Genomic DNA, 24,014 nt, shown 5'->3' with positions numbered 1-24,014 from the left:
AATGGGGTCCCACTATAGATGTTTCTTAACTGTAAAGCAATGGTTTTCATTCAAATATTATGAGAACATGGACTTCCAAGAGATTTCACTAAGATCTGTTCAACTGAACCTAGTCAACCTTTACCAAAGTAACATTCAGGTTTTTTTAAACAATAAAACTATTTTCTGAGAATTGGCATTTTCCCCACAAATACGGCCACCTCAAAATGTAGTGCTGTTAGTTACCTATCCAATAACTGAACTAAATCACATGTTTATGCTGGAAGTATCTCTCACAAAGCCCATGTACCATGATGCCCTTGTGCTATCTGTGTCCTGCCATCTTAAATAAACTGTCTACAGAAGCAAAATTCATACACCTACCACATAAGAAAAGTATTTTGACAAACTATATATACTTAGGAAGAGTTACATAATTTGACACCATTTTTAAATGCTTAAAAGTCATTACCCATTTTTCTAAAATCTGGGAATTATTCAAGTCAATATTTTAAGTTCTTCTTGAGATATATTAGAAAATAGCACTATGCTTAAAATATTTTCCATATGTCATTCCAGTTAATCACTAATAAACGTCTATTTTAAAAGGAATCTTCTACAGATGAATGAAAATAAATGAAACTCAGCACAATTATTACATATTAATTCCCCAAATTAGGATTTTTGCAATGTAAATTTGCTAATTATAGAATGAATCTTATTTTGTACAGAAGGACAACAGAAATTCCACTGGAATACATTGATTTCTCTGCTTATTTACCATCTTATTTAATTTAAAATTAAATATGTGACCAAGAAAATATTTATATACAGGCAGAATTTAGATCTTACTCTCTTAGCCAAAAAAATTCCCAATATGTTAAAAAAATAAAAATTTGGGGCATCTTATAGATTTGTACTCCTTGTGCAAAAACTAGCATTTTTACTTTTGCTCTAAGCTATGTTATCTGAGTAAAAACAATCCTTCATGCTTAAGATAGTTCTACATAAAGAAGAATTCCCAGATTTACTGATTCTTTCTTTTCTCCTTTGTGATTGTTTACTGAGTGAAATCCATTGCAGAATTTTTACAGATGATTCACTTATTTAGAATTCCAGAAGAGATCACATTTCTTCTAAACAAACTAGAAATTTCCACTTCAGTCTACAAAGTAAGTACTGTGCCCAAAGTAATGTACTGGGCTATCAAAAATTTTTTTTCTATATATTACACCAACAATATTAAAGAAACTTTTCCACAAGAGTATTTTAGCTTTCTTGAATGTGAATGGAGGTCTAATTTCCTAAAACATTCCAACTATTTATTTCTTCTACCAGTTTATTTTATTAAGCAATTATAAAGCATGCAGAATTTTAACTGGTCTTATACATCTTAAGATCCTGGATAAAGAATATAAGATCGAAGTTTAAAACATATAAATAATATATTAACCCCATTTGTCCTATTATAAAACTCAGGCAAATATATTTAAATATACTTAAATTAATTTGGCAACCAAGCTCTAAATTAGAAAGTCTAGAAATAATCATTCCAGGAATAAAAGGCAAAATCATAATATTCAAATATACAATTCACAGAAAAGCGATCTTTTTTTTTTTCACAGCAAGCTTAGCTTTGGTATATTTAAAATTTTTAAATATTCAACGCAGCACTTATTTTACCAACTTAACAACTGCTTTACGGAAGCATGACAGTAACCTTTTTCTTTGACTACCAAACATGACATAAAGCTCACCATTTAAAATATTATCACATACTATGAATAGTTTCTCAAGCCGTATAAGAGCAAGATTGAAAAACCCTACGATTTCTATATAGATTTAGGATTGCTGTTCGTTTAGTTCAGTTTTGTTTTGATTTCTGGCCTGATTTGTTTGAGTGGTTCTGAGCATATGGCATTTTGAAGCACAGTAATCAAAGAACAAAGGATACTATTTGTTAACATTCAAGAAAGAAGGAAGAAGTAATCAAACCTGCTGCAAAATAATGAAATGTTCTGACTAATGGAATAATGTGTGATGGAACAGGCAGAAATCTGAAAATGCGACAGAAAAGCAGACCTCTTCTTAGAACTAGATGCTGAGTTTGTGCTGATTCCGGGAGGAATGTCGCTATAAAAAGAGTCACCATCTCCAGGCTTTTTTACATAATCTCCCTGGGGTAACTGTCTAAGGCATAATAAACATTTCAGAGTCAGAAAACAAGACACACACATGAACACAGACATATACAAATATTATTTTAGGAAAAAAAGAGGTAGGGGTAATGATCTACATGAACCAAATCTATAACAACACATAAGATTATTAATAAATGTGACAAGTTTAAGTAAGTCATGCTAACTGCCAAGGTCAGAAATGCAATCGCTTAAGTCTTTACAGTCTGGATGAATAAAGCCTTGCTTCAAGGGAAAACTATGGAAAGATGAGGTTTTTCATTGTAACTTTATTACACTTCAAGATGTTAACTGCGGCTTTGTCTGAAAATAAATAAATAAATAAATAAATAAATAAATAAATAAATGGTGCTGAAGGAGACATGTCGGGACAGACAGTCCCTGCCCCTCATAAGGCATAGTTTTGTTTTTCTTTTGTTTACTGTCATGAATAAACTATTTATGATTTCTAAATGTGATATAATGTAACCTTAACTGGTCTTCAAATAACAGATTAATTTCTAAGCCATGTCTATAATTTAATCCAAGTAAATTCTTATTAATCTGTTCAATTTGGAGTTTCACTGTTCATTTAAGAGGAATATGAAGAAACTGAAAGAGATTCAAACATCAATCAACAATGTAATTCTATAACTGCACAGGAGAATATGTGAAGGAAGATGATTTAGCAAGAGGAAGAAGGGGTTGAAAACAATTCTTGTTGAGACTATAGGAAGATATTTACAGGGAGTTGGTGGGTGACCTCAGTTCTCTGTCTCCACCATAGAAGGATTACAACAAAGGAAGATCTACTTACTCTGTACTATTACTGACCCCACTTGCTCTGATTTTGAATTAACTACGATTAAAACAGATTTTTATTACTTTTCCTAAGGGAGGAGGGTAGAAAACTATAGAACGGACCACTCAATCTCAATAACCAATCATCGGCCAGTGCATGGACCGCAAACAGCCATGTGCATCCAAAACTTGATTCAGTTCCATTCAGAATCATTGTGAGGGGTGCCACAAACTGGTGCTGGATTGAGAATTTTAAAAAGAATATACTTAAAAAGGTATCCAACGAAGGCCACAGTTACTAACTGCTTTTCCTACTTGGTCTTTCCTTAGTTACCATGCTTACCTTGGTTACTTGCTGATGCTAAATTCTATTTTATTTTTTTTTTTTCTATTCAAAAAAAAATTTTTTTAATGTTTATTTTTGACAGAGAGACAGAGCATGAGCGGGGGAGGGGCAGAGAGAGAGGGAGACACAGAATCGGAAGCAGGCTGCAGACTCTGAGCTGTCAGCACAGAGCCCGACACGGGGCTCGAACTCACAGACCGCAAGATCATGCCCTGAGCCGAAGTCGGATGCTCAACCGACTGAGCCACCCACCCAGGCACCCCTAAATTCTATTTTTAAAAAATGCTACTTTCAGATATTTGCCTTGCTTGTACTAATTCCCATTCTGTTTAAAATGTTTACAATACTGGATCATTCGCTCTTCGGAATGACTGAATACTTCTCTAATATTTTTTCAATCCTATATACTCACACACCTCCATAAATTAAATTTTCAACCCATACAAAGCACATATAATAATTTATGTGATCCTCCCCTTCAAAGAAAGTCAAATTTCTCATTAAATTTGTATGTAAGACTAATTTTACCTATAACTCTGTGACACATATTCCTTCAAAATATTTTTAACCCCTTACGTGACTTCAGCTCATAATTATAACCTTTTTTGTTTTTCCCAGTATATTACGAAACATTAATTTTTTATAAGAAATAAGACAATTTCCCCATATTCATAGTGTTAATAAGACAAGGGTGGCTGGGTGGCTCAGCCACTTAAGCATCCAACTTTGGCTCAGGTCATGATCTTATGTTGGGCTTTGTGCTGACAGCTCAGAGCCTGGAACCTCCTTGTGAGTTCAAGCTTTGCATCAAGACCTGTGTTGACAGCTCAAAGCCTGGAGCCTGCTTTGGATTCTGTGTCTCCCTCTCTCTGCCCTTCCCCTACTCATGTGCACGCTCTTTCTCTCCCAAAAATAAACATTAAAAAATTATAAAAATATAGTAATACAGGACAAATGATATATATTCTTATTCAAGAGATCTTTAATCTCTGGAATCACATTTTCTGCCTTGCCTCCTATGAGTAAAATATTCTATCAATGCTCAAAAAAAATGATCTCAATAAAAGCAGAGCTCTGTATGTCGTCTCAGGGAGGAAACTTTCCTTTTGGATATTAATATTATAAAAGAATGCCAAGGAACATCCATCAATATCACATTTCCAATAATAATCCTTATGGTTAAATCCTTTTCATCGTTATTACCTTTAATGATCATCTGTATAAGTTGATGAGATGTAACTCACTACAAATTAAAAAAAGACAAGCTCCAAATCCACTTGAATTTTCCCATTAATCTATCCCCTAAATTACCTTCTCTTTACATGGTTCTAGCATTTGTGCATTTACCCAGGGCTCACTTAGCTGATCATGCAGGCTTAAATGGACTGCCTCTCATGATGGATGGGCTTAGATTTGTTGTTGGTTTGTTGTTGTTGTTTTAACTCTGCACATTTTACCACTCCTTCAACATAATTCCTCTGCAGTGCATGGTCATCTATCACACAACGCACAAAACTCCTAAATGCCAAATATATCATAAACTGTGGGCTTCAGTCAAGGGGCTGGAAGGAAGTTCAAGTACAATGAACTTCTGGGGCATGGCCTTGTTTTTATCGTGATGGGCAGATTAGATTCTTACCTACCTCTATTAGGAAGACTCCAAAATATAGACGCTACTCTGCATTCTCCTTACAATTCCATAAGGAATGCATGTAACTTTCTTCACATATTAAATGAATGAAAATGTTAATTATAAATTAAGAATTTTGTTAAATCTCTTAAGAATAATATTTAACATTCTTCACTGTCCAGAAATTTATCCTTCATCAATATCCATTACAGATGATAACAAACTGATTTCTTCTTGCTTAAACTTTAGTGAAGATAGAGAGTATCAGGTCCCCATGATCAATGAAATAATATTTCATCATTTGTTACATAAGATCATAAGTGACCAGCTAAATGATTCTTTAAAAATTTTTAACTGAATTTATTTTTCTAGTCTTTGTGACTTGCTTCTTAAATTTTGCTCATTTCATGGAATTTTGAATCAAGAAGTGATTACTACATTAGGTGGCCTGACCAGTGCCACGTTTTGTAATGGGAACATTATCTCATGTTTCCCACATTATATGCAAATATTGTAGACATGCGCATGAATTTTTATAAATAATGACCAAAAGAAAATACAAGTTTATTTAACTAAATTCTTTTTCCTCAAGAAGGAACCCTCTTGTGAGGGAAATCTGGTATTTCTTTAAAGGGTCCATTGAACCATAATATTTAATTTAATAATCCTTACACAGACTCAAAATGAGAATACAATGAGAAAAAATAAGTCTTAACCTTCATGCTGAAGGAGGCATTTCTCCAATGTTTTGTTGGTACCTGGGTTGTCTGATACTGGAATTGTTACTTTACTGTTTTAAGAAATATTGTGTAATGTGTACCAAGTCACATTGACAGATGCATGAATGTTACCGAAATAATAATAGTAATAGTAATAATAATAATGTAAAAACAAATTAAGATAGGTTTGAAAAAAATGAGGGAGGGTGGTTCACAAGCAGAAAATAAACTGGTTAAAAAGAATGAGAGAGAAAAGTGGGGAAAGGGGTTTCTGCTTAAGGAATAGATCAGGAAGATATGATCTAGTTATTTATTCTATTTCACATTAATTATAATGATGTGTGTTCATTTCAGACAAAGGAAGAAAATATTTCAGCTCACTATGGATGTCTCATAAATCCAAGTTCAGATTAATGTTTTCTTATTCTATTGCTCTTTGCAAACCTATCTGAAAACTAAAGCTCAAACTTGTAATTCTTGTTACAAAGTATACAGATGCTGGGGCACCTAGTTGGCTCAGTTAGTGAAGCTTGAGACTCTTGATCTCGGGGTTATGAGTTCAAGTCCCCCGCTGGGTGTAGAGATTGCTTAAAAATAAAACCTAAAAAAAAAAAAAGTATACAGCAGCTAAATCCTAAAGCAATTATGCTAAAAATGTAAGTGATAGCATCAACTGAAAATATTATGGAAGTCTTCTTCCCTGAAGATTTTAAAGAAAAAGATCAATAGCCATCTATCCAACCACATGATGTGTAAGAACTCTCGGTGGCTCCTAGGTTACATGGTTCTACCCTTCACAAGGTAACATTAGCAGATTTAAAGTAATATCATTCATGTATTGGGTTCTGCCTCTACTGTGCCCCAGAATAGGGTTCTATTTTTTATTAAGCAGTTTGTAAACAAAAAGAAAACAATGGGTTTGCTTCACATCTTTTTGCTAGACCTGCTATTAAACCTATCATGCCAAGTTATCAAGCTCCTTCACAGAAGTACTTGCCTGACCTCTCCAAAAATTTGAAAGTTATGCCCAATGGCATTTCTGAGCCATTATATCATTAGTAGGAATCTGATAACTAGCTACATATTTAATATGGTCTTGCATTTAGTGTCAAAGCAAACCTTTATGTTCGCGAATACCTATACCAGGTCAACCAGTATGTGTGGGTATCATTCATATCCATGAATGCTGCCTTTCTCTTTGAGAATAACCACATCCACCTCCTTTATTTGAAGATCAGAAAAACACAAAGCCTTCAGAGACCACATACTAATAACTTCCCTTGCGATAATGCTTTATAGATTACAAAGAACTTTATCTGGTTTTAAAGTTGTGGAAAGTTTAAGTGATTTCCCAAGACCACATCCTAGCAAGTGGATTTCTGATTTCTTGCCAATTGGTCCGCTCACCATGGAACCTCAGAGGAAAACCCACCTTAAAGGCAAGGATGACTCAAAATTCTTATTCCTATTTCCTGGCATCTTTTAGAACTGGACACATCTTTATTTGAATCCCTGACAATATTTTTATGAGAGTATAAATTTCTTAATACATGCTTTGTTCCATTCACCTTACCACCTGCTCTGTAACCATTGACAAATATTCTTAAAAAGGAAAGTCCTTCAGAAGATATTTATACATTTACGACTTGCTGATCTAAAGTCCACTGTTTGCTACTTCTCCACTTTGAGGATTATTATACAAGGCCTAAGATTCATTAGCAATGGACAGGGCAAAAATAAATAAATAAAGTTTGTGATGAAACATATCAAAATACATAAAATAAATATCTGTCGAAGATGTGACAGCTCTCAAAATAATGAACTAGATTCCAAAAAAGTAACCAGATCGACAAAATGATGACTCAGTAATACCAGGAGGCATGAAATTTTATCAGACACATAACGAAAATTCTTAATGTAAAAATGTTAACTGTGCCTAAGCATATATTGAGATAGAATAAGAAACTGGTACACAGTTTTGCCTATGAATAATTTTTTGTACCGTGGGCAATCCCTAATTCTGGATAATACTCTTGGTGAGAATGTGTCTTGGAGCACTGGTGTAGGTTTGCTTATGTTACACAGTAGTGACATTTTACTTTCTATCTTATATAGCTAGCAATATTAAATTACTTTAGAGTCTTAGCTACTATGGAAATGAGGCTGGGTCATCAATATTTGATCTTATTAGTCTAATTTTATTTTTCATTAGAGAAATCCACCAAACTTAGATTTCAATGTGACTGATCAAATTCTACCCAATAGAAAGTTTAAATGATTCCAGCTCTTCTCCTGTAGTTCCAGACACTAGAATTTTAAACATATCAAAAAGAAATCTAGTTTTTAAAACTTAATTAATTTTGTTTAGGTTTACCTTTTACATTAATGATGAGTTAGTTACCAGAGCAAGGTGAATATTTTCTATTATCTATGCTAACTGACCAAGATCTGCCTTGTGAGCACATTTATAGAGACTATACAAATGGCTAAAGTCTTCTAGGAATTTTAAATTATAACATGGAAGGAAACTGAATGAAAAAATGAAATCTGGTTGGGGAGTGAAAAGGTGTTATCACGTTTATTACTACTTATTTCCAATCTGCCTCTGACATTTAATGGAACAGTGGGGAGAGTTATGTAGGAACCTGCATAGATATCTTGAGCACAAAACTAGTACTATGTGATGTGCAAGACCTGGTCTGGCTCATCTATTTCCAGGATATTTAAATGTTTTTATTGGGGCGCCTGGGTGGCTCAGTAAGTTAAGCGTCCAACTTCAGCTTAGGTCACTATCTCGTGGTCAGGGGATTTGAGCCTTGCTTCCAGCTCTGTGCTGACAGCTCAGAGCCTGGAGCCTTCTTCGGATTCTGTGTCTCCCTCTGTCTCTGCCCCTCCCCTGCTTGTGCTCTGTCTCTCTCTCTCTCTCTCAAAAATAAATAAAAATTAAAAATTTTTATAAATAAATAATTTTTTGTATCAACAGCTAAGAACAATAATTTTTTAAATGTGAAAAGTGAAGGAGATATCTCAATATGGACTAATTTAGATTTAGAAAAAATAGGCATTTTTATAAAACTACATGAATGCTTTGTATCTCTTTTTATGCTGTTAGCTAAACACAGATTTTAAGGTTATGATGAATAGGGGTACCTGACTTTATGGGCTTTTATATTTATAAAAAAAGTATACTAGACAATCTGAGAGTCTAATAATGCAAATCATTTCTTTACCTAGGCAATTACCGAATCAGTACAAAAATATTTTCTTAGGCAGAGATAATCAGGCCCATTAAGTACTAGGACATTCTCCTGAAGCCAACACTGTGCCCACAGAAATGTTATCATTTATGAATGGAAGTTACTAATATAACAACAGTAACAAATAACAAATAAATTCCTTTATAAAGTACTAGGCAATAAGCTTGTTTAAAAGATGAGGAAAAGCCAATTAATTAATGTAAACACAAGTGGTTCCTCAACATAGAGGAAGTTTGTTTTAGATGGAAAAAAAATTCAATTCCACATATATTACTATAAAGGTAATACAAGTAACTGCTATTACTGTAGTATTGTTGGATGAAAGAACCATTAAAATTAAATAGGTCTATTTTAAAGTAATACATTCCTCAGCACCATTATTAAAATTATCATTTCAAGGTCATGAAAAACAAGATTGCTTTATCATTTCAACACAAAAACAAAGTCAACCTGATTTATAACTGCATGTATAAATTCCAAGGATGCTAACAGGATTTAAGCTTTTCAGTTATATGTTCAGGTTATTCTCATCACATACCTCTGTTCTCGATAATTTCTTTTCATGGACAAGAAGAAAAGGGGGGGAAAAAAAAGAATTAGTTACCTATGGAAGTACATTCAGAGAGACCACTAAACATAAAAGCTCTAACACTCATCGAAAGGTCTCTACAAAGGATTTTGAATTGCAGAACTAAAATGAGGAATACAGTCTCTCTCTTACACACACACACACACACACACACACACACACTCCTCACTTCATCTTTAGAAATGATACCAATGGATTTGTGACAATATTTTCAAATAACTATTTTTAAAAGCATAAATAAGCTTCAGTTATTAGAAAAATAACTGTCTTCTCAATATCAATTGTACCATATTTAACATTTAGTAATGCTCTAAAGTCAATCTTACTCAACTTACTTATATAAACTAACTGTGCTTCCATAGAAATAAAAATCATAATTCATTCCTTTTGGAATCTATACCTGCAAACTAAAGCTCTTCCTAAGAATTTCAAATAGGAGAACATAACTGGACCCTAGAACATTTTATGTCATCATTTATGTAAAATATTAGAGTGAGTTAATTCACAGCTGTTATGGACCTTCTAATTTACCACTACTTACTGAAACTGTACACTGGAAATACTTTGTTCAAAGTTTAGTCTCTGTTTTTCACTAAAACAAAATTACATGAGTTTTAAAACACATGATCTTGGGGCGCCTGGGTGGCGCAGTCGGTTAAGCGTCCGACTTCAGCCAGGTCACGATCTCGCGGTCCGTGAGTTCGAGCCCCGTGTCAGGCTCTGGGCTGATGGCTCAGAGCCTGGAGCCTGTTTCCGATTCTGTGTCTCCCTCTCTCTCTGCCCCTCCCCCGTTCATACTCTGTCTCTCTCTGTCCCAAAAATAAATAAACGTTGAAAAAAAAATTAAAAAAAAAAAAACACATGATCTTAAAAATGTGTCCTAGATGGTATAGTAGTTAAGACACCAGAACTCAAAAGAGTTAATTTTTAACTTTCTATCATGACCTAATTAAGTTTTAGTATTTTGAAGACAAGTTAGAAAGGCCAAGCAACTGAGTAGTGGGCTCCTTCCTCCTAGATCAAGCATGTTTCCATATTGCTTTCATTTGTAGCACCTTCCTCTGCCTATCTAGTCCAATACGTATATTGGCTTTTTTAAAAAAATTTTTTAATGTTTACTTATTTTTTGGAAGCAGAGAGAGACAGAGCATGAGTGGGAGAGGAACAGAGAGAGAGGGAGACACAGAATCCAAAGCAGGCTCCAGATTCTGAGCTGTCAGCACAGAGACCAATGCTGGGCTCGAACTCATGAACCGTGAGATCATGACCTGAACTAAAGTCAGATGCTTAGCCGACTGAGCCACCTAGGCACCCCAAGTATCTTGGTTTAATGATGAGCTCATGAGAGTAAAAGTTCCAATTTGTTACTTATGATTTTTCATTCTTCAAACCACTGGATAGTGGGGGAGAGAATAAGCTCCAGAATTTTTCTATTCAGTATGTTTTAATTTTATTGCCTCAGTGTGATTACGTGAGTGGTCTATCAGTTCCAAGTGAGTATTGCTCATTGCCTATTCCTGCCATTCCTTCACTCCAAGGCTTGGAGAAGGGGTAGAAAGTTTAATTGGAAGGATTAATGAGGAAATGAATTCTCACGTCCTACATCCATCTTTGAGTTTCAAATAGAATATGAAATTCATGAATTTAATTCCTGTATTAAAACTTAGACATTCTCTTTCTATTCTTAAACATATTCTGAATAAGTTTAGTAGCATTAAAACTTCCATCATTTATGTTCAAACTATTTATGAAGAGGATACTGTTGTATGAATAAGATTGGTATTTTTCCTTAGTGAATATGCAAAGTACAAATATTCAGAAACGGAAAAAAACAGTGAAATCTCAAAAGAATTTCATAAAAATAAGAAATGATATAAAGAAATAAGTATTTTAATTCTAATTATTAAAGCAAAGGTAATTTCATTAGCAATAGGAGAAGTTTAGATTTCATACTTTCTGAAAAGTAATTTTTTTCCAAGATTGCAAAAACATGAAATACCAATTTGCATCAGTAGGTGGCAGAAAATTGCACACCATAGAACTAATAATTTTGCTTTTCCCTTTTCACATGACCAATGAAACCCCTGAGCTACTTCAAGAATGCAAAGCTTCTGATGACAATTGCCACATAGGTCTTAAATCAGGGAAGTTGAGGAAACAGTGTTACTCCAAGATGGGGCTGATTCACCTGAGGTGTGAGGCAAGATCAAACAACAAATACACAGAAAAGCCTTCCTTTCAAACGTGGGATTTTACAACTTCTAATGTTATGCTGAAATCAGCTCGTGCAAATGTAAGTATGTGATATACCTGATGGCCTGCACATCAAAAAGGCCCATAGGTAGTGAGCATGTATGAGCCGGTACAGAGCTAGGTTCTCATTTAATCAAGGCAAAGCATTCCTACTGTGCTGTGCCCTCCTTCACTGGTCTAGGCTGTATTTACTATGCTGTGCTGAACTATATACTATGCTGTCTGGGTTGCTTGTTAATATAGCCTTCCACAAATGCCTTCTATATTTTAATGCCTTTAGCATATGAACTTTATCGTGGCAGTAAGTTAAATGTTTTCCATCAAAGAAACTCTTTCAGAGTTTTGACCTCGGAAAGGGCAACAGCCATGTACGCTTTTAAAGAAATTTCCTTTAACTCAACCGGTTTAAGACTATGTCAGGTAATAATAATAGTAATAGCACATAATTATATAGTGCCTAGCCTACTGAAAGTCTTGGGGTAATTTGGAAGCCTAAACTATTCTAATACCCAAGTCTTTCAGTGAACTAAGTTTGGTCTATGAGGGCGAAAAGGTGCTAAAATGCGGTAATGGCCAGAATGCCTAGAAAAAATTGCAGGCCCTTCAAAAGGGAGAAGCCCCGTTGGCCCGGGGTGCTGAGACATCATCATCAGAGATCAGTAGAACTATGATTTTAAGTTGAAATATTAAACATAACTTAAGGTTCACCATATTTAAGTGTCAATTTATTAAATTTAAATAAGTTACTTGAATACTAAGGAAATTTTTTACATCATAAGATGTACTTTAAAAGGAAGTTGAACATACTAAATATACAACAAGTTTGGAATTTTTGAAGTCATTTACTCAGCTAAATGTTCAAGGAGATGCAGTATTCAAAAGTTATATAATTTATAACTTTTTAAAAATTATTTTTAAGAACTAAAAACTTGTAAATTGAACTTGGAAGCTTAAGAATTAGGTTGTAGGGGCACCTGGGTGGCTCAGTAGGTTAAGCATCTGACTTCAGCTCAGGTCATGATCTCACGATTCGTGGGTTCAAACCCCATGTTGGGCTCTACGCTGACAGTGTGGAGACTGAAGCCTGCTTCAGATTCTGTGTCTCCCTCTCTCTATGCCCCTCCCCACTCATGCTCTCTCTCAACAATAAACATTAAAAAAGGAATTAGATTGTAAAAGTTGTAACTTAAAGCTGAATTTTAATTTGAACAAATAATCTCTGAACAGTATTTTCTTCCCACACAAAAACCCAATATTAACAAATAATAGTATCTCCTTCATACTGCCTATGAAGATAAAGAGGTTTTGTCCTTAGCAGGATGCAAGGCCATACCAAGTATGCAGCCAACAGATGTGCTGCTGCTGGTTCTTGTCAATATTGATGTTATCACTGGGGTGGTTAGTAAAGCACTATGCTCCCTACATAACTATCTTGCCTAGATTTTTGGATATGGGTTTAAGTCAAGAGAACCTGTGTCACTAAAGAGCCAATCCACACAGCCTTAGTTTAAGACACGATTTAGATTGATTTCACTTCACACCATGGTTTTTAAAACAATATTCTTGGGGCGCCTGGGTGGCGCAGTCGGTTGAGCGTCCGACTTCGGCCAGGTCACGATCTCGCGGTCCGTGAGTTCGAGCCCCGCGTCGGGCTCTGGGCTGATGGCTCAGAGCCTGGAGCCTGTTTCCGATTCTGTGTCTCCCTCTCTCTCTGCCCCCCCCCCCCGTTCATGCTCTGTCTCTCTCTGTCCCAAAAATAAATAAACATTGAAAAAAAAATTAAAAAAAAAAAAAAAAAATTAAAAAAAAAAAATAAATAAAACAATATTCTTTACTTTGAGAATAGAAGGCAGTTATTTCAAAATCTATTTTCAAGAATAATAAATCATGATTACCTCTAATCATGCCAAGAATAATCACTGATTGCATGTTCAGCCAGAATGATTTTCACTGAAAATGCTACAAAACTTTCTAGATGTTTAATTCACTTAAACAAAATGTTTTAAAGTATATTTTGATAGTAACAATACTGAGACATTTCACTTACTTATAACCCCATGCAGTTATTCCTAATATGAGGGCCAGCACCAAGATAGTGCCAGCGATTATGCCTATTATGATATTGGTACCAGCAACACCTACAGGGAAAAAAGAAAACAATGAAGATCAAGTGTATGTAATTGAAATTTTGATACAAAGTTCTTTCAGGAACTTTATTCTCCATATTTGGAATCATGACACTAACGAAATTATTTGTTTTAAAAAGTGGGTATTGTTTTCTTTTACCAGTCTTAATGTTAGAGAATATTTTTTTTCATTTAATTTTTTTGACCTACAATTGATACGCTGTTGTAGTGGTTTCAGTTGTACAGCATAATGATTTGGTATTTGTACATACTGTGGAGTAAAAAAATGGGTGTTTTTTAAAAGGATAAAAAAATCAACCATTACTTAGCAATCCCCATCAACTGTTTTTTAAAAAATAATTCTTGGCTTACATTCCCTTTTAATTCTTGTCCCAGTGCGTTTTGCAGTTTTATTTTCCATGTAATTTTCTCAAAAATAAGATGAGGTCAATGAACTACAAGAAGAGTAAAGACTGAAAAAAAGGGAGGGTAAGGGTGACCCTACTATATTGCCATAGCACTCTCTGGACAAGAACTTGTAGAAATTCATGTTCTTTTTTACTCTGACCTCTTCCTCAGGAATTCCAGAGATGTTACAGTCTTTGTCTCTCCATCTTTTTTTTTTCAAGTTTATTTATTTTGAGAGAGAGAGACAGCACATAGAAGAGAGAAGAGAGAACATGAGTGGGGCAGGGGCAGAGAGAAAGAAAATCCCAAGCAGGTTCTAAGCACTGTCAGCGCAGAGCCCAAAGCAGAACTCAAACCCATGAACTGTGAGATCATGACCTGAGCCAAAATCAAGAGTCGGATGTTTAACTGAATGAGCCACCTGGGCGCCCCCATGTCACTCCATCTTGACAACTAATGCAAAGTTCTTATTGCTCCCACTTGTACGTGTGATACATTGTCACTCATATATAAGTTCCTTAAGAGAGAAAACATGTCTACAGAGTTATACAATCAGTGCTCAGGTGATACAGACAATACAAGCACCGGGCTTGTAGTTCCCAGTCTTTGTAACAATGGCTGGCATCCGAGAGAAGGAAAAACCAAAGATAGAGTGTAGTGAGCAGGAGATCAGTGCTGGTCAGGCATGAGAGTGAGGCTGCAGCAGACTGGCAGAGGGCCAAGACTGGGCTGACTCTCAGGACTCAATAATGGCACTGTTGTGTCACCACCTGCTGTCAGACAGGCAGAGATGTAATCCATAGGGGAGATCATGGTGGTGTGAGTGGCCCAGTAAGTCAAAGCCTTGGTCAAAATGCTCAAGTGACAGCCCAAGAGCAGAAAAGACAGATCAGAGGCCTGGCTGTTTTGCTGATAATGATCTACACCACACATTTCAATCACCCAGATCTGTTTCACTCAGAGCAGCTCAGATCTCTTTTTGTCTGCTGCACTCATGAAGCATCCTTCTAGATGTCAACCATCAGTGATCATGTGCAACAGAGCAGATGGCAAATCCCCATGACAGAAGTGGCAGCCTCCTTGTCTGGGAGCCCTCAGTAAATCATTTCGGAAGCAGGGCATCTGAGGAAACTGGCAGACTCCACCCTGCCCAGGTCCTCTGTGAGATGGGTGGATGCAGAGGACCTTCTGGGTCAGTGGGGTTTTCCCACTGTAAGGCCTGGCATGTCTGTATTCTCTTTCTTTTCTTCCAGTGATTTTTAACAGGGATCAATAAACTTGGATGCCAGCCTGGTTATTTCTAAGTAATGGTAAGACTTTTGACAAGTCACTTAAATCCATGGATCTGAATAGCCACATCTCTGCTTTAACTGCTGAAAAGAAGCTCCACATTACCATTGCTAAGGCTGAGGATACCAGAATCTTAATTCTTTCACTTTCCTTGCTAAAGTCATCTTGGCTAAGAATTTTAACCTGTCTGGATGATTACAATGAACATACTTCTTTTTTCTCATCCTTTGGAAGTGAATGGACTTCAGAATTTGAGAACTTCTGTATGTAGAACACTCAATCATGAAAGATAATAAAATAGTTTAAAATGGGACCTCTAGGGGCACCTGGGTGGCACAGTCGGTTAAGCGTCCGACTTCAGCCAGGTCACGATCTCGCGGTCCGTGAGTTCGAGCCCCGCGTCGGGCTCTGGGCTGATGGCTCAGAGCCTGGAGCCTGTTTCCGATTCTGTGTCTCCCCCTCTCTCTGTCCCTCCCCCGTTCATGCTCTATCTCTCTCTGTCCCAAAAATAAATAAATGTTGAAAAAAAAAAATGGGACCTGTAGTTGCAATGTATGCGTTCTTTCAACTATCTGCATTGAATTTCTACTTCTCCAGTTGGACCATTCTAGCTTTTAGATCTGCACCTGTTGTTTATTATCCATGTCCTTAATCCCCTTCCAGGCACCTTGGCTAAGGTTACTACTTCTAGAATTACCTACAGTTCAGGCTACAGAACTCAGGTTGAATAGAGATGAGATTCTATAATGAAAAATATTAAAGTCGGGGCACCTGGGTGGCTCAGTCTGTTAAGCATCCAACTCTTGGTTTCGGCTCAGGTCATGATCTCATGATTCGTGAGGTTGAGCCCCACCCACCTCAGGCCCTGCACGGATAACCCAGAGCCTGTTTGGGATTCTCTCTCACCCTCTCTCTCTGCCCATCCCCTGCTCATGCTTGCTTTCTTCTCTTTCTGTCTCTCAAAATAAATAAATAAACTTAAGAAAAAAACACACATTAAAGTCAACAAGATATTTAAAACTCAATTCTTCAACTGTTTTTTTTTTCCTATGTATTCAGTCCCCAAATATAAAATTCTTCCCTTAAGTTCAGACAGTTCAGAAAGAGGACTACTGCTTTTTCACTTAAATGCTAGGGTTTTGTTGTCAGCTCCCAAAAACAGAATACTTGAAAAATCTCAGTCTCATGTAGGACAAGATGAGGCTCAATCAGTAGACTAAATTATATTCAACATTACACATGATTACAAGTTATGGAAAATATCAACTTCATATTGTAGATCCCAGTTGTATTTTATAGTTGAATTATAATCTAAATGAAACTGTCTGAAGAGTTTCCTTTAGTTATGCATAAAACGATGTAATGGCACCAAGTCCAGTACCTACCATTGCCAGACAGAGTAATGCCAGTCTTGGAGTCCTCATTGTGAGGGAAGTAAGTGCTGCAGTCTGCACCCACCCAGTGTCTGTTACACACACACTTCAGCTCATTACTGCACACCTGAAATCCAAAATCAATCAAGAGGAAACATCAACTCTCTGATACAATGGCATGGAAACTAAAGAGTGATTTCTAATTGTTATATGCCTAGAATTTGCTGGTACTGAAAAATTATCGGTACTTTCTTCTTCGTACTAATTACCTTATTTCTCACTCAAGTACCCAAAATAATATTTTCTAGAGATCAGCAGTTAGACCCAAAGGGAATACTGAATTTTAACAGGGGAAATGAGTTTACAGTCCAAAAAGAAATCAATGAAATTACTGTTTTGAATTTCATTAACTTAAATTTTATAGGAGGGAGGTTTTTATTTTTTTATCTAAAAAAATTTTATAGGAGGGAGACTTATAAAACTAAGCAGAAATACAAGCATTTGCCAATTATCTAATACAAACGTTTCTTTCTTCCAAACATAAGGTCAGGAATTCTAGATGAAGAAGACATTGTTATCATTAGCATGAATGAACAAGAAATAATTTCAATGTTTTTGCCCTATCCCCCCAAAAGCATTTCCGCTAACATTTTCTTACTTATTAAAGAAAGAAGACTTATTAGACTCATCTATAGGAGCAGAACTACTTACCACATACCTTCTCTGTTTTCATATGCTGTAAGAATTCCTATCCTTTGGCAAAAAGTTACTAGTAAGACCTCCCTAAGAAACTTCTTGGCACATTCCTGGGGATCTACGTGGAATGACCAGGATTAAAGGCTGACAATTTCAGGACAGGGATCCTTCACCTCAACTGGGTATTATGACCAGTTCAAGCAAAGAATCTGGTGAGGGTAGAAAGAAAATCATAGTACATGCCAAAAGAAAAAGAAGTGAAAATTATTTTATTAGTATAGGAATTCCTAACTAAAAATGACAAAACTATAGTCACTAATAGAGCATGTTTATCTAAGCTACAAATTTTGTTATCTAGGACTAACATTATCAGATAGATATATGACAGAAAGAATAAAATTTAGTATTTTATACAATGCCATTATTTCTATTCATTTGTTGATAAACACTTCCCTGAATTATTCAGTTTTTATTTCGAGGAGTTATCCTCAGCTGATACACACTCGGTGTGGCCACAACAGGTACTTATGATTTGTTCTAATTGCTTAGTGCCTGGACAATACGAATTGTTAAATACTGTGGCCAATGATCCTCCCTGTTATACCCTTTTTAAAAAACCCCATTACAGTTTATTAAAATTTGTCTCCCAGATCACTTGTAGAAAACTGGCCATTATACTTCTATTATATGAGATCACATTAACATGATAAGAAAGAAAAACAGAAGAATTTGGTTAGGAAAACTATACTTTTTCTTATTCCCAGGCTTGCACAGATTACGCAAGAGAAATATTCCAGTGACTATGACCAAATTACTGTTTACATGCCAGCTAGAAACACGGATAAGCATATTTTCCATTTTTACAAAATAAACAGGTTAGGGTCATGTCTATTTCTGTGTTACAAAAGAACAGAGGAGTTTCCCTATGGCAAGGTACTGAATACTTACTCCATTTCCTGAACAAACAGTGCCTTCTTTATTGCTTAAGCAAGTGCTAAAGTTGAAGGAAGCCACAGGAAGACACCTGTGTTCTAAGCACATCATTTGGGGACCACAAGGTGTCCCATCTTCCACATAGCCAAGATCTACATCTTCCTCAAGCTTCACATGCCCACCACTAAAAAAAAGGAAGCAAAAAGAAATTAGGATTCTATTAAGTCACATTCATTTTGAGAATCTGCTTTAAAAAACTAAAAAGTGGGCAAGAAAGTATTGCCCACTTATTGTACAACTGCAATAAAGTCGTACAGCGCTCTCTCCTCCACCATATATTCCTCCTTGGAAGAAACTGCTTTCTACTCTATTTTCTACTCATTATCTAATAAAAAACAACAGCATGAGCATTTTCTTCCTTTAAATGAAGAAAGCAATTGAATCTTTTGATCTAATGCTTTTGAGATATTGACATATTTTAGAATTTGAACATAATTATTATAGCAAAGGTCTGAATTAAAATAGCTTTGTCATTTTGCCTTGGATATCATGTACAAATCAAGTGAGGCATTATTGCTAGGATTTGATTTGGTAGTTGTAATTGTAGGTTTCAAGATTTCAAACATGTTTCAAACAAGCATGAGAACTGGTCTAGGTTTACATTTCCCAAGAAGGTTAATAATTTAAAAATTATATTAGAGAATGGCTAAAATATTTAACTTCACTATTCAATAGAGCAAGCCTACATGTTCTATAGAAATTTAAAAAACCAGAATGAGGTAAAAATGTATATTCATAGTTGATTTACTCATATGGTGCCATGTCAATGCCAGCACATAAATCTCAATTCTTTTTATTTATTTTTATCAAAATGACACATGCATACAGTTTAAAGAGTCAATCAGATAAATCAGTTTTTTAAATGCAATAAAGTCGTACAGTGCTCTCTCCTCCACCATATATTCCTCCTTGGAAGAAACTACTTTCTACTCTTAATTGATTCTTTTGTTATTTATCCACACATTTTTAAATAATGTGTTACTATTTTTTATTTTTCCATTTCAGATATTAGCAACCAACTTACCTCTATGGAACTTGAAGATTTATGTCTTTTTCCTATACCCCCATCATAAATTTTGTTTAATGAATAGTTAAATCAATAAAAAGGCACATTATTATGACCATGTAAATGTTATTCAGTTAAGTGATACAGTGTGCCATAATTAAGCCTTTTCTTTCCTGCACAACTCTTCATTTTCCCTCAAATTAGCAAGTCTCTTATTTGTTGTCTTTTTTGCCTACTTTTTAAGAATCTGTCACCAATGTAAAACTGATCAAACTCTGCTAACCCCAAATCCATACTCGAGATGTGTCTTGAGCATCAGTTCATCTTCCTGCAGAAATCTCTCCTGGAGTTTCCATCTGCAGTCTGCCCTGCTCCTGTCTGATCTAGTTGTCTTCTGTACCTTGTGGAAAACTTGAACACTTGGATTTCCCCTCACCATTCATTGCAGGATTGCCCTGTCTTCATGGTGGGTATTTTGTTTCCTACACGCACAGCCTTTCTCTTAGTTTACTCTTTGATTTTGGTGGAGTACAATTTCACCAATAGCTTCCTGAGAAATGGTACAGGGCAATAAATTCAGGGGCAACCTGAATATCTAAAAGTGTCTCTATTTTCTACTTTGACACTTGATTGATAAGGTACAGAAATAAGGTACAGAACTTATTTCAAAAATCATGTCCTCCATTGTCTTCTGATTCCCGGGGCTCCTGTTAATAAGATTCCAAGTCTGATCCTTTTTTTCTCCTCTCTGGAAACATCTGGGATTCCTTTCTTTGTCCTAAGGTCGTGAAATTTCACAATGACATGTTTAAATGTGCCTCTAATTTCACTCCGTGTATTTGGCACTTGGTGAACCTGTCAATGTAGAAACTCAAGTCTATCCATTGTAGACAATCAAAGTCACTCATTGACAATTTCTTCCCTGGTATTTTCTCTGTTCATCGTGTCTATTCTAACTTGGTGAGGTTTTCTCTATGGTTCCATTCCTTTGCTGCTTTTGCCCTACTTTCTGGGAGATAATTTCAACTACTGAGTTTAATTCCTACCTCCCTATTTTAAAATTTCCAACAGCATTTTATTTCTATGAATGCTCTTCATTTTTTTAAATTTTTTTCTATTTTGAGTAAGAGAGACAGCAAGCGAGCGGGGGAAAGGTACAGAGGGAGAAAGAGAGGGAATCTTAAGCAGGCTCCACACTCAGCATGGAGCCTGACACAGGGCTCAGTCCCACATCTCTGGCATCAAGAGTCGGATGCTCAACCGACTGAGCCACCCAGGCACCCCTGCTCTTCATTAAATAGCACTTTATTCTGGTTTCATGATAGAAATATCTTATCTCTCATAAATATTGACAGGTGCCTCTTTTTCTGGCTCTTTTTAACTCTTTGCGTATGTGTGTTAGAGCCTTTATTCACATGTCTAATAAACTGCTCATATTTGAGTTAGGAAATCAGATAAACTATAGGAGATTTTAGGGCTTTCTGGCTGAACATCAATGAGCCTAGACCACTTCCATACACCCTGATATCAATATTGCCGGCTATCCTTCAGTTTGGAAACCTGCTTTATTATCTGCAGAATGTAAAGCTCAAATCTATGTTGGGAGGGTGAGCAATCCCCAGTTTAGGTGGGTCAGGCAGTAATCTGTTAGCAGACTTTCAACTATCTTCTTTATTTTAGCCCTTCCTTGCCCCAAATCCTTTACTCCCTTTTGCAGAAGTAGATGATGCTACCAATTTTTGAGCCTTTTGGGAACTAACTTTATATACTGGGCTAGCTCTCAGTTTTCCCCGTTACTGACTTAGGAATTCAGCTTTCTTAGTTTTCTTTTTTTTTTTAATTTTTTTTTAAAGTTTATTTATTTTTGAGACAGAGAGAGACAGAGCATGAACGGGGGAGGGTCAGAGAGAGGGAGACACAGAATCTGAAACAGGCTCCAGGCTCTGAGCTGTCAGCACAGAGCCCGACGCGGGGCTCGAACTCACAGACCGCGAGATCATGACCTGAGCCGAAGTCGGCCGCTTAACCGACTGAGCCACCCAGGCGCCCCTCAGCTTTCTTAGTTTTGACAACTATTTGCCACACATCCATTTGCCTTCCACGCTCCAAAATTTTGTTGCTGTTGTCTCTTCTCCCTTTCTCTGCCTCCCTGTGGATACATGAATTCTAAAAAAAGATCCAGTTAGTGTCATTTTAGTGGGATTTCAGAAGGAAGTAAAAGAAGATGCATATATTTAATCCACTGATTTTACCCAGGAGTTCTCACTCACTTTCCTCAGTAGGAAAGAAATGCAAACCAAACCCTGCAAGGTATTACTGACCCATTAAATATAGCTCCAGCAACTAAAGTCAACTAATTCTCATCTTTTCAACCCTCTTGTGTCAGGATTTACTCAGTCACTGCTCTGGGCTAGATTCCATGTCGCCTTGCTAACATGCATGGGAACTGAAAACCGAAGTGATTCTATGCGGCAGTCCTCAGAAGTAAGATGAATGATGTTCTCGTGGAAAGAGGTAGAGCATTACCTGCAGTTTAATGTTCTTCCCTGCTGCACAACCAAAGTAGATGTGATTTCACCATCAAGTTCTCCAAGCCTTGGGATGTTACCAACATTGGTGCACAAAAGGTAACCACAAAGCACATCCCTGTGTTAAAAGATAACAATTCTTTACTTCTTTCCACAAAGAGAGAACAAACCATGTATAGTTAGAACAATAATCTTATCCTGCTTTAGCGTTTGTTTTTCATGTTTGTTTACATTTTATTTGCTCAAATTACAAGCTAAATACGCCCAAATTAGTTTGCCTCTCACTTTAAAAAGTGTCTTCTCTGAAGCTCCTATTAGCGCACCAAAATCCCAACTGTGTTCTAGCTTTTCCTGTACTGTCCATTAGTTCAAGTATTTGTTAAAGGAAATTATCCATCAGATAGACATCTTTTAGATCAGAATCTCTTTCTCTAGAACATATTACTGGATATGTTAAAACATTTTTTAATATTTGGTAAGTGAATAAATGACCTTTGGGTGAGTATTCTTTTGGAATACAGCTCTTTCTTTAACCTGTTGCCCCCAAATAAAGAAGAATTAGGCGTGTGTGTGGGGGGGGAGGGTATGTGTCTATATATAGACACATAACCACACACACTCATGATCCCTTTTTCAATATATTCCACTATTCCTCCAACTGCCACATATAATAACTAAACCTGTAAAATATTTGTACTGGTATAAAATATTATCTGACATATTTTCTGTATATAGAACATTTTAATTACTAACATACATAATTATAAATACATATACTGATAACTGTCTTGTCAAGAATGATTAGTAGACTAGCAAAATTATATATAGAAATAGGCTTTATCATACAGAGGAAAGAGAAAAATTAGAACTTACATCTATCACTAGCACAGAAAAAATGTATTAATTCATCCTTAAAAAACAATTTTTAAAAGTTATTTCATTTTATCATATCTATCATAAACAAAAATGCTTTCTTAACACAGAAGAGATGGTCAACATTTTTATAAGTCTTATTTATGTGCATGGAGCTTACAAAGTACTTTAGGATATACAAAGAAAAAAAGACACGGTCATGGAAATACGTTCTCGGTGAGAAGAGAATCGCACACATAAACAACGATAAAACAGAGAGGCTGGGACAAGGGCCACAATAATAGAACAAAAGGCCGTGGGAATTCAGAGAAGAGGGAAATGACTTTACGTTTGTTTATTTATTTGGAGAGAGAAGGAGAGATGGAGAGTAAGCAGGGCAGAGGCAGAGAGAGAGGGAGACAGAGAATCCCAAGCAGTCTCCATGCTGTCAGCACAGAGCTTGACGTGGGACTCAAACCCACAAACTGTGACATCATAACATGGGCCAAAATCAAGAATTGGATGCTTAAGTGTCCAAACTACCCAGGCACCCTGAAAATGATTTATTTCTAGAATAAACCCAGAAATAATTCATAAAGTATGGAGAGAGGTGGGGGGGGAGGGGCAGAGAGAAAGGGAAAGAGAGAATCCCAAGCAGGCTCTGCACAGTCAGTGCAGAGCCAGATGCAGGGTTCAAACTCACAAACTGTGAGATCATGACCTGAGCCAAAACCAAAAGTCAGACACTTAACCAACGGAGCCACCCAGATGCCCCTCAGTAGAAGAGTAGAATACAGCATGCCAGATCTGCTTGGCTTAAAACACTGTTAAGAGGCCTTTGTAATAGACCAAGCATTAACATAGGTCTTAGCTGGGGTAATAGGAAAGGAATGAAAAGATGAATTAAAGACAAATGGTGGAGGAGTAAAAGGGAAGAATGGCCATGATTTGGCATTTGGAAAATGTGACAGAGGGACGGTGGCATCAAGGT

General features: G+C 36.1%; 1 protein-coding gene across 35 annotated transcripts in view; it reads right to left on the bottom strand.

Annotated features, from left to right (window-relative positions):
* ADAM22 (ADAM metallopeptidase domain 22) overlaps positions 1 to 24,014 on the bottom strand; it is a 241,527-nt gene that overhangs the window by 22,066 nt on the left and 195,447 nt on the right. For 14 of the 35 annotated variants that reach the window (XR_006716267.1, XM_045494713.1, XM_045494716.1 and 11 more), the window contains 6 exons: positions 22,170 to 22,289; positions 18,593 to 18,761; positions 16,961 to 17,075; positions 13,799 to 13,889; positions 9,448 to 9,465; positions 1,975 to 2,169 (listed from right to left, as the gene is read on the bottom strand). Coding sequence is in view for 31 of the 35 variants with exons in the window: in XM_045494713.1 (XP_045350669.1) it covers positions 1,975 to 2,169; positions 9,448 to 9,465; positions 13,799 to 13,889; positions 16,961 to 17,075; positions 18,593 to 18,761; positions 22,170 to 22,289 (708 nt within the window). In the remaining 4 variants the exon portion in view is untranslated. The remainder of the gene's footprint in view (positions 1 to 1,974; positions 2,170 to 9,447; positions 9,466 to 13,798; positions 13,890 to 16,960; positions 17,076 to 18,592; positions 18,762 to 22,169; positions 22,290 to 24,014) is intronic. The other 21 variants (XM_045494724.1, XM_045494731.1, XM_045494733.1 and 18 more) reach the window with 5 other exon arrangements.

Source organism: Leopardus geoffroyi, chromosome A2 (assembly GCF_018350155.1).
Source record: "Leopardus geoffroyi isolate Oge1 chromosome A2, O.geoffroyi_Oge1_pat1.0, whole genome shotgun sequence".
Lineage (NCBI taxonomy): Eukaryota > Metazoa > Chordata > Mammalia > Carnivora > Felidae > Leopardus > Leopardus geoffroyi.
The sequence above is the reverse complement of the archived record's forward strand: the minus strand, read 5'-3'. Positions and strand labels throughout refer to the sequence as shown.